This window comes from Bombina bombina, chromosome 1 (assembly GCF_027579735.1).
Source record: "Bombina bombina isolate aBomBom1 chromosome 1, aBomBom1.pri, whole genome shotgun sequence".
Classification (NCBI taxonomy): domain Eukaryota; kingdom Metazoa; phylum Chordata; class Amphibia; order Anura; family Bombinatoridae; genus Bombina; species Bombina bombina.
Genome location: NC_069499.1, coordinates 1,188,223,059 through 1,188,233,714, shown reverse-complemented (window position 1 = coordinate 1,188,233,714; position 10,656 = coordinate 1,188,223,059). Strand labels below are relative to the sequence as shown.

The 10,656-nt window shown below is 41.3% G+C and overlaps 1 protein-coding gene across 1 annotated transcript in view; it reads right to left on the bottom strand.

Moving 5' to 3' along the window:
- Nucleotides 1-1,177: 1,177 nt before the first annotated feature.
- CCDC43 (coiled-coil domain containing 43) overlaps nucleotides 1,178-10,656 on the bottom strand; it is a 183,426-nt gene continuing 173,947 nt past the window's right edge. Inside the window, exon 5 of the mRNA XM_053699960.1 lies at nucleotides 1,178-1,785. Within this exon, the coding sequence (XP_053555935.1) occupies nucleotides 1,598-1,785 (188 nt within the window). The 3' untranslated portion in view covers nucleotides 1,178-1,597. The remainder of the gene's footprint in view (nucleotides 1,786-10,656) is intronic.

Sequence of the window (10,656 nt, the reverse complement as noted above, 5' to 3'; positions counted from 1 at the left end):
CTTCTCTGCCAACCTCCTGTGACGAAAGGCAAAGAATGACTGAGGGATGAGGGAAGTGGGGAAGATATTTAAGCCTTTTGACTGGGGTGTCTTTGCCTCCTCCTGGTAGCCCGATTCTTATTTCCCACAAGTGATTAATGAAGCAGTGGACTTTCCTCCCCTTTAGATGGAAACATTAAATTCACTGCTTTAATTACAAATCTTTGGCACAAGCAGCACAGCATCTCATCTGCTTTACCGACATATACAGAATAATAATAAAAAAAAAAACTACTCACAGCTAAGTGTGACCATGAAGGGCAACAACTGGAGGGCAGAAGTATACTTTATTTTCTGAATCTGCTAAGTGTTACGGCATGGGCAGGAATGGTATCTAAGTGCAGTAACCATCAAGTATTTAGATGGGTACAGATTTTATATTTTTTGAAGGCCCTTAAAGGGACAGTATACACCAATTTGCATATAACTGCATGTCGTAGACTCTATTATAAAGAATAATATGCAAAGATACTGATATATAAATCCCAGTTTAGTTCTGTTAAAAGGATTAGCTAGAACACCCACTGAAAGTGGGAAATATTCAGACCCCCCCCTGCATATGAAAAGACTCCTTACACAAACAGGAGCAGTATTCTCCTAAAACTTTGGGGCTTGGTTAAGAGTGTGAAAATCAGTATAATGTTATTTAAAAATAAGCAAAACTATACATTTTTAAATAAAAAGCTATAAAGGCTATATAAATGGATAATCTACAAAAAAATTCTGCAAAGAAAATCTAGAGTTTAATGTCCCTATAAGATTGTGTCATTCATTGGAAATGGAAGGAGGGCAATATATGTGGAAGCTCAGACCATGCATTATTAGTAAGTGATCCAATAAAAATATGTGTCTCCTGCAGCTATAATAAATCACTCTACTTCCCCTCCATAACTACACCACCATGATAAATAAGTGGGTGAAGAACATATTTATTATAATTTTCTACTTTTGATTGGTGGAAGGATTGTATAAGAGCAATATGCATTACTCATTTGAATATAAGTTTCCTGGGGAATGCCTTCATCTTACACTACACATCACATGTTGTAGAAAGAGTATATGAGTATAGTGAAGATAATTGTCATTTGTCAAACATGCACATTAAGAATGAAGCTAAATAAAACACCATGATCCATACTTTGTCAAAACAAAGATACGTTTTTCAGTCAGCATTTATTGCAGACGCCAATCTACAAATATGTAAACTTTAATCAGTGCTGGAGGAAGTTGGGTTGCAGAGTGTAAGGAAAACAACCCCCTTATCATATGCCTGAACTTGAGAAACTTCCAAATGGATGAGAGTCCATGAATTCCTTTCCAAAAATACCAGTAATCAGAGACAGGTTACAGACATGGAATATTCCCATGACAGAGCAGCTTGCACTTTTTGCTGGCTTGAGGCAGAGTGCACTGCAACATGTGCACAGCTTTTTTGCACAAACTGCTCTGCAAAACTCAAATCGGAGAAGACCATAATTTGACTTTATGATGTGTGCCCCTACATAACCCCCCCACTCCTGTTAGTTGTCCCAGCACCAGAGGGTAATCAAAGGTGATCTTATCGCTTGCGCTCCCCCTTCTGTGTGCGCTTTTTCTCCCTGTCTTTTCGCTCTTGTTTTGACACTTTATCCTTTTCTCTCTGTTGCTTGTCTTGGTCCTTCTTTTTTTGAGAAGCATCACGCATGGCATCACGTTCCACTTTCTTGGCGTTAAGCACATCTTCTAAGTTGGTGTTTTTAAATAGTGCTGAATTGTAGTTAAAGGTTCAGTGTTTGCAGCATGAAATACTGTTTTCATGATTATAAAAAATATGAATTAAAGTTAGTTAGGTGGACCCTAGGTTAGTAAATGTAAGATCCTTAGTATACTTTAATCATTGGGTCCCTAAATCCAGTCCTTGAAGGTCACATGAAGACCAGGATTTAAAGGGACCTTCTAATGCAAAAATTGCATGCTCTAATTCATTTAAATCCCTACTTTATTATGTGCTAGATTACAAGTGGAACACTACTTAGTGCTTTCGCTCGCGCACAAGCACTACCATGTTAACTTCTTCTCCCTGTAAACTTTAATCAAGCGCGCTAATGAAAAAATTAATATATATATATATATATATATATATATATATATATATATATATATATATATATATATATATATATATTTTTTTTTTTTTTTTTTTTTGAGTGCCCAAACTGGGACACAAAACCAACTTATTTATTTCAAAATGGTAAATTAACCAGTGAACACATGTACTGAAAGTGTGTTTGAGGGAGAAAAAATAGCTACTCCAAACTAAAAAAAAATAATAAAACAAATGAGCACTCTCCTATACTGCATATTTAATAAACTGTAGCTGGTATAAAAAGTGATGAGTAACACATCAAGGGAAAAATGTTTGCATCAGTCAAAAAAGTATTTTAGCTGCAATTTCTCATCTGTGAATCACACAGAAGTTGATGTCACTAGCATAATAGCAATCTCTACTTTAAGATACCAGTGTCACCTTTTGTTAATAGGTCCTGCGTCCACTGAAATGTTTTATCCAGTGGTCACAGAACAAAAAAAATAAAAAAAATGCAATCCCCTCAGTGTAAATCAAAGCAGGCACATTAACTGTGGGATGCAACAGCCTACCTATCAGGGGCTCCTGCTTCCTGTCTTCACTTCAGCAACATGGCTCCTATTAAATCCTGCCCTATCTGCTAATTTTCATTTAACTGCATGTAATAGACACTACTATAAATAATAATATGCACAGATACCGATATAAAAATCCAGTATAAAACCTTTTAAAAACTTACTTAGAAGCTCCCAATTTAAACACTGTTAATGAGATAAGCCTGGGACACCCACTGAAAGGGGCCGATAGCACACCCATTATACAAACAGAAGCAGTCTGTATACATCAGTATGCATCTAAAACCTTGAGGCTTGGTTTGGAGTCTGAAAAACAGAATTTATGCTTACCTGATAAATTACTTTCTCCAACGGTGTGTCTGGTCCACGGCGTCATCCTTACTTGTGGGATATTCTCTTCCCCAACAGGAAATGGCAAAGAGCCCAGCAAAGCTGGTCACATGATCCCTCCTAGGCTCCGCCTTCCCCAGTCATTCGACCGACGTAAAGGAGGAATATGCATAGGAGAAATCATATGATACCGTGGTGACTGTAGTTAGAGAAAATAATTCATCAGACCTGATTAAAAAACCAGGGCGGGCCGTGGACCGGACACACCGTTGGAGAAAGTAATTTATCAGGTAAGCATAAATTCTGTTTTCTCCAACATAGGTGTGTCCGGTCCACGGCGTCATCCTTACTTGTGGGAACCAATACCAAAGCTTTAGGACACGGATGATGGGAGGGAGCAAATCAGGTCACCTAGATGGAAGGCACCACGGCTTGCAAAACCTTTCTCCCAAAAATAGCCTCAGAAGAAGCAAAAGTATCAAATTTGTAAAATTTGGTAAAAGTGTGCAGTGAAGACCAAGTCGCTGCCTTACATATCTGCTCAACAGAAGCCTCGTTCTTGAAGGCCCATGTGGAAGCCACGGCCCTAGTGGAGTGAGCTGTGATTCTTTCAGGAGGCTGCCGTCCGGCAGTCTCATAAGCCAATCGGATGATGCTTTTAAGCCAAAAAGAGAGAGAGGTAGAAGTTGCTTTTTGACCTCTCCTTTTACCAGAATAAACAACAAACAAGGAAGAAGTTTGTCTGAAATCCTTTGTAGCCTCTAAATAGAATTTTAGAGCACGAACTACATCCAAATTGTGTAACAAACGTTCCTTCTTTGAAACTGGATTCGGACACAAAGAAGGCACGACTATCTCCTGGTTAATATTTTTGTTAGAAACAACTTTCGGAAGAAAACCAGGTTTAGTACGCAAAACCACCTTATCTGCATGGAACACCAGATAAGGAGGAGAACACTGCAGAGCAGATAACTCTGAAACTCTTCTAGCAGAAGAAATTGCAACCAAAAACAAAACTTTCCAAGATAATAACTTGATATCAACGGAATGTAGGGGTTCAAACGGAACCCCCTGAAGAACTGAAAGAACTAAATTGAGACTCCAAGGAGGAGTCAAAGGTTTGTAAACAGGCTTGATTCTAACCAGAGCCTGAACAAAAGCTTGAACATCTGGCACAGCCGCCAGCTTTTTGTGAAGTAAAACAGATAAAGCAGAAATCTGTCCCTTCAAAGAACTTGCAGATAATCCTTTCTCCAAACCTTCTTGAAGAAAGGATAGAATCTTAGGAATTTTTATCTTGTTCCATGGGAATCCTTTAGATTCACACCAACAGATATATTTTTTCCATATTTTATGGTAGATTTTTCTAGTTACAGGCTTTCTAGCCTGAACAAGAGTATCAATGACAGAATCTGAGAACCCTCGCTTTGATAAAATCAAGCGTTCAATCTCCAAGCAGTCAGTTGGAGTGAGGCCAGATTCGGATGTTCGAACGGACCTTGAACAAGAAGGTCCTGTCTCAAAGGTAGCTTCCATGGTGGAGCCGATGACATATTCACCAGATCTGCATACCAAGTCCTGCGTGGCCACGCAGGAGCTATCAAGATCACCGATACCCTCTCCTGTTTGATCCTGGCTACCAGCCTGGGAATGAGAGGAAACGGTGGGAACACATAAGCTAGGTTGAAGGTCCAAGGTGCTACTAGTGCATCCACTAGAGTCGCCTTGGGATCCCTGGATCTGGACCCGTAGCAAGGAACCTTGAAGTTCTGACGAGACGCCATCAGATCCATGTCTGGAATGCCCCACAATTGAATTATTTGGGCAAAGATTTCCGGATGGAGTTCCCACTCCCCCGGATGAAATGTCTGACGACTCAGAAAATCCGCTTCCCAATTTTCCACTCCTGGGATGTGGATTGCAGACAAGTGGCAGGAGTGAGTCTCTGCCCATTGAATTATTTTGGTCACTTCTTCCATCGCCAGGGAACTCCTTGTTCCCCCCTGATGGTTGATATACGCAACAGTCGTCATGTTGTCTGATTGAAACCTTATGAATTTGGCCTTTGCTAGCTGAGGCCAAGCCTTGAGAGCATTGAATATCGCTCTCAGTTCCAGAATATTTATCGGGAGAAGAGATTCTTCCCGAGACCAAAGACCCTGAGCTTTCAGGGGTTCCCAGACCGCGCCCCAGCCCACCAGACTGGCGTCGGTCGTGACAATGACCCACTCTGGTCTGCGGAAGCTCATCCCTTGTGACAGGTTGTCCAGGGTCAGCCACCAACGGAGTGAATCTCTGGTCCTCTGATCTACTTGTATCGTCGGAGACAAGTCTGTATAATCCCCATTCCACTGACTGAGCATGCACAGTTGTAATGGTCTTAGATGAATTCGCGCAAAAGGAACTATGTCCATTGCCGCGACCATCAAACCTATTACTTCCATGCACTGCGCTATGGAAGGAAGAAGAACAGAATGAAGTACTTGACAAGAGCTTAGAAGTTTTGATTTTCTGGCCTCTGTCAGAAAAATCCTCATTTCTAAGGAGTCTATTATTGTTCCCAAGAAGGGAACTCTTGTTGACGGGGATAGAGAACTTTTTTCTACGTTCACTTTCCACCCGTGAGATCTGAGAAAGGCCAGGACAATGTCCGTATGAGCCTTTGCTTGTGGCAGAGACGACGCTTGAATCAGTATGTCGTCCAAGTAAGGTACTACTGCAATGCCCCTTGGTCTTAGCACCGCTAGAAGGGACCCTAGTACCTTTGTGAAAATTCTTGGAGCAGTGGCTAATCCGAATGGAAGTGCCACAAACTGGTAATGCTTGTCCAGAAAGGCGAACCTTAGGAACCGATGATGTTCCTTGTGGATAGGAATATGTAGATACGCATCCTTTAAATCCACCGTGGTCATGAATTGACCTTCCTGGATGGTAGGAAGAATTGTCCGAATGGTTTCCATTTTGAACGATGGAACCCTGAGAAATTTGTTTAGGATCTTGAGATCTAAGATTGGTCTGAATGTTCCCTCTTTTTTGGGAACTATGAACAGATTGGAGTAGAATCCCATCCCTTGTTCTCCTAATGGAACAGGATGAATCACTCCCATTTTTAACAGGTCTTCTACACAATGTAAGAATGCCTGTCTTTTTATGTGGTCTGAAGACAATTGAGACCTGTGGAACCTTCCCCTTGGGGGTAGCTCCTTGAATTCCAGAAGATAACCTTGGGAGACTATTTCTAGCGCCCAAGGATCCAGAACATCTCTTGCCCAAGCCTGAGCGAAGAGAGAAAGTCTGCCCCCCACCAGATCCGGTCCCGGATCGGGGGCCAACATCTCATGCTGTCTTGGTAGCAGTGGCAGGTTTCTTGGCCTGCTTACCTTTGTTCCAGCCTTGCATTGGCCTCCAGGCTGGCTTGGTTTGAGAAGTATTACCCTCTTGCTTAGAGGATGTAGAACTTGAGGCTGGTCCGTTTCTGCGAAAGGGACGAAAATTTGGTTTATTTTTAGCCTTAAAAGACCTATCCTGAGGAAGGGCGTGGCCCTTTCCCCCAGAGATATCTGAAATAATCTCTTTCAAGTCAGGGCCAAACAGCGTTTTCCCCTTGAAAGGTATGTTAAGCAATTTGTTCTTGGAGGACGCATCCGCTGACCAAGACTTTAGCCAAAGCGCTCTGCGCGCCACAATAGCAAACCCTGAATTTTTCGCCGCTAATCTAGCTAATTGCAAAGTGGCGTCTAAAGTAAAAGAGTTAGCCAATTTAAGAGCGTGAACTCTGTCCATAATCTCCTCATAAGAAGATTCTTTATCGAGCGACTTTTCTAGTTCATCGAACCAGAAACACGCTGCTGTAGTGACAGGAACAATGCATGAAATTGGTTGTAGAAGGTAACCTTGCTGAACAAACATCTTTTTAAGCAAACCCTCTAATTTTTTATCCATAGGATCTTTGAAAGCACAACTATCTTCTATGGGTATAGTGGTGCGTTTGTTTAGAGTAGAAACCGCCCCCTCGACCTTGGGGACTGTCTGCCATAAGTCCTTTCTGGGGTCGACCATAGGAAACAATTTCTTAAATATAGGGGGAGGGACAAAAGGTATGCCGGGCCTTTCCCATTCTTTGTTTACAATGTCCGCCACCCGCTTGGGTATAGGAAAAGCTTCGGGGGGCACCGGGACCTCTAGGAACTTGTCCATCTTACATAATTTCTCTGGAATGACCAAATTGTCACAATCATCCAGAGTAGACAACACCTCCTTAAGCAGAGCGCGGAGATGTTCCAATTTAAATTTGAATGTAATAACATCAGGTTCAGCTTGTTGAGAAATTTTCCCTGAATCTGAAATTTCTCCCTCAGACAAAACCTCCCTGGCCCCTTCAGACTGGTGTAGGGGCATGTCAGAACCATTATCATCAGCGTCCTCATGCTCTTCAGTATTTTCTAAAACAGAGTAGTCGCGCTTTCGCTGATAAGTGGGCATTTTGGCTAAAATGTTTTTGATAGAATTATCCATTACAGCCGTTAATTGTTGCACTAGATGTACTAGGGGCCTCCTGTGTGGGCAAGACTGGCGTAGACGAAGGAGGGGATGATGCAGTACCATGCTTACTCCCCTCACTTGAGGAATCATCTTGGGCATCATTTTCTCTAAATTGTTTGTCACATACATCACATCTATTTAAATGAGAAGGAACCTTGGCTTCCTCACATACAGAACATAGTCTATCTAATAGTTCAGACATGTTAAAAAGGCATAAACTTGATAACAAAGTACAAAAAACGTTTTAAAATAAAACCGTTACTGTCACTTTAAATTTTAAACTGAACACACTTTATTACTGAATATGTGAAAAAGTATTAAGGAATTGTTCAAAATTCACCAAAATTTCACCACAGTGTCTTAAAGCCTTAAAAGTATTGCACACCAAATTTGAAAGCTTTAACTCTTAAAATAACGGAACCGGAGCCGTTTTTATATTTAACCCCTATACAGTCCCTGGTATCTGCTTTGCTGAGACCCAACCAAGCCCAGAGGGGAATACGATACCAAATGACGCCTTCAGTAAGCTTTTTCTGTGTATCTGAGCTCCTCACACATGCATCTGCATGCCTTGCTTCCCAAAAACAACTGCGCATTAGTGGCGCGAAAATGAGGCTCTGCCTATGATTAGAGAAGGCCCCCAGTGAAAAAGGTGTCCAATACAGTGCCTGCCGTTTTTTTAACATAATTCCCAAGAATAAAATAACTCCTCAACGCTATAAACTATTAAAAATGCTTATAAATTAATCGTTTTAGCCCAGAAATATGTCTACCAGTCTTTAAAGCCCTTGTGAAGCCCTTTATTCTTATTAATAAAAATGGCTTACCGGATCCCATAGGGAAAATGACAGCTTCCAGCATTACCAAGTCTTGTTAGAAATGTGTCATACTTCAAGCAGCAAAGTCTGCACACTGTTTCCCCCAACTGAAGTTACTTCATCTCAACAGTCCTGTGTGGAAACAGCCATCGATTTTAGTAACGGTTGCTAAAATCATCTTCCTCTTACAAACAGAAATCTTCATCCTTTTTTCTGTTTCAGAGTAAATAGTACATACCAGCACTATTTTAAAATAACAAACTCTTGATTGAAGAATAAAAACCACATTTAACACCAAAAAACTCTTAACCATCTCCGTGGAGATGTTGCCTGTGCAACGGCAAAGAGAATGACTGGGGAAGGCGGAGCCTAGGAGGGATCATGTGACCAGCTTTGCTGGGCTCTTTGCCATTTCCTGTTGGGGAAGAGAATATCCCACAAGTAAGGATGACGCCGTGGACCGGACACACCTATGTTGGAGAAATGAGCACAATTTTATTTGAAAATCAGCAAAACTATACATTTTTACAAAAACACACTCAGATGGGCTATATAAATGGATCATTTACAAAACATTTATGCAAAGAAAAATCTAGTGTATGTCTCTTTAAAGCTCATGTGCTGCATCTCTCACTGTACTGCACCCAAGCTTTTAGAGAGAGGAAAGGATAGCCAGCAATGAAAATTTAAAACAAGTAAACATTGAACTGCCAGCGCTATGCCTGCCACTGGTTAACTGCTGCGCCTGGGTAAAGTGAGCCCCCACACCAGTGTTCCCTCTAAGGCCAGTTTTGTGAGCAGCCTAGCAATGAAACAGTTAAGTATAGCAATTAGCAAACACTACACAATGCAGGCTGCATGGTGTGGTTCGCTTATTAACCGTTTAACTTCTGGGTCGCACACAAAACTGGCCTTAGAGGGAACACTGCCCCACACCCTCTTTAGCTCAGCCCTAGTATATAACAACTATGCAGTACTGGGTTTCCATGCTGCTACAGACACCAAGAGACCGGATAATCAAATGGTGTGCAACGGTCCTGAACAGCATGGTCGCAATATAGCAATGTTAGTGCTCCACTTGTAATTTAGCCCTATGTGTGTATACCACTGTGTGGTATTAAAGACATAGGTGTAGTGCTTAGCTTACTATGGGCTAAATTACGAGTGGAGCACTGTTTTTCATGAGTGATATTGGTTTTATCGTGGCTGTTTACGAGTATTACAAGTTGAAAGTAAATGCTAATGCGTGAGTGCAATTGGGATTTACGTTTGCCGGGTTAGCACGTCTTCGGAGCTCTGGTTAACTGTTACACAAGACAAAAAAGTGGACAAAAATACATTTAAATGTAAAGTTACACTAATAACACTGATTAATTTATTATTTATAAAAAAATATTGCTCAGGTGTTATAAAAAAAAACAACAACAAGGCATCAAAGGGCTTTACATAGAGATACATATATACATACACGTCTAAATATGTATGCAAACCATTAGGGAAAAACACTCTAACTCCTCTGCAGCTTACCAGGGTGACAGGAGCCAGCAACGTTATAAAATATTCAAAATAAGTCCACACTCACTGAATTTTTGAGTGTAGTGTCTGAGGAGGGTTAATGATCTCCCCGAAATGTCACATTTAAATAAAAAAAAAAACACTACAATCAAAAATTCAGTGAGTACGGAATTGTTTTGAAGAGAGAGAGATCGAGAGAGAGATCGAAAGAGATTGAGCGAGAGAAAGAGCGAGAGAGTGAAAGAGAGCGAGCGAGAGAAAGAGCGAGAGAGTGAAAGAGAGCGAGCGAGAGAAAGAGCGAGCGAGAGAAAGAGCGAGCGAGAGAAAGAGAGCGAGCGAGAGAAAGAGAGCGAGCGAGAGAAAGAGAGCGAGCGAGAGAAAGAGAGCGAGCGAGAGAAAGAGAGCAAGCGAGAGAAAGAGAGCGAGCGAGAGAAAGAGAGCGAGCGAGAGAAAGAGAGCGAGCGAGAGAAAGAGAGCGAGCGAGAGAAAGAGAGCGAGCGAGAGAAAGAGAGCGAGCGAGAGAAAGAGAGCGAGCGAGAGAGAGAGCGAGAGACTGTAGACGATGACTATTTGTGGATCACGTGTGATGTATATGCTTTATATTCTATATACCACACGCTTTGGGTGTTAGTGCCATTACAACGATATCTGGAAAGTGATATGTATTTACCTGAACCCTAAAATAATAGTTTTATATTGGAACACAATTATTTTGTGGTTCAAGACTAATTTTTTTTCTTCAAATTAGGAGGTACGGCCAAAATGTTGCTAA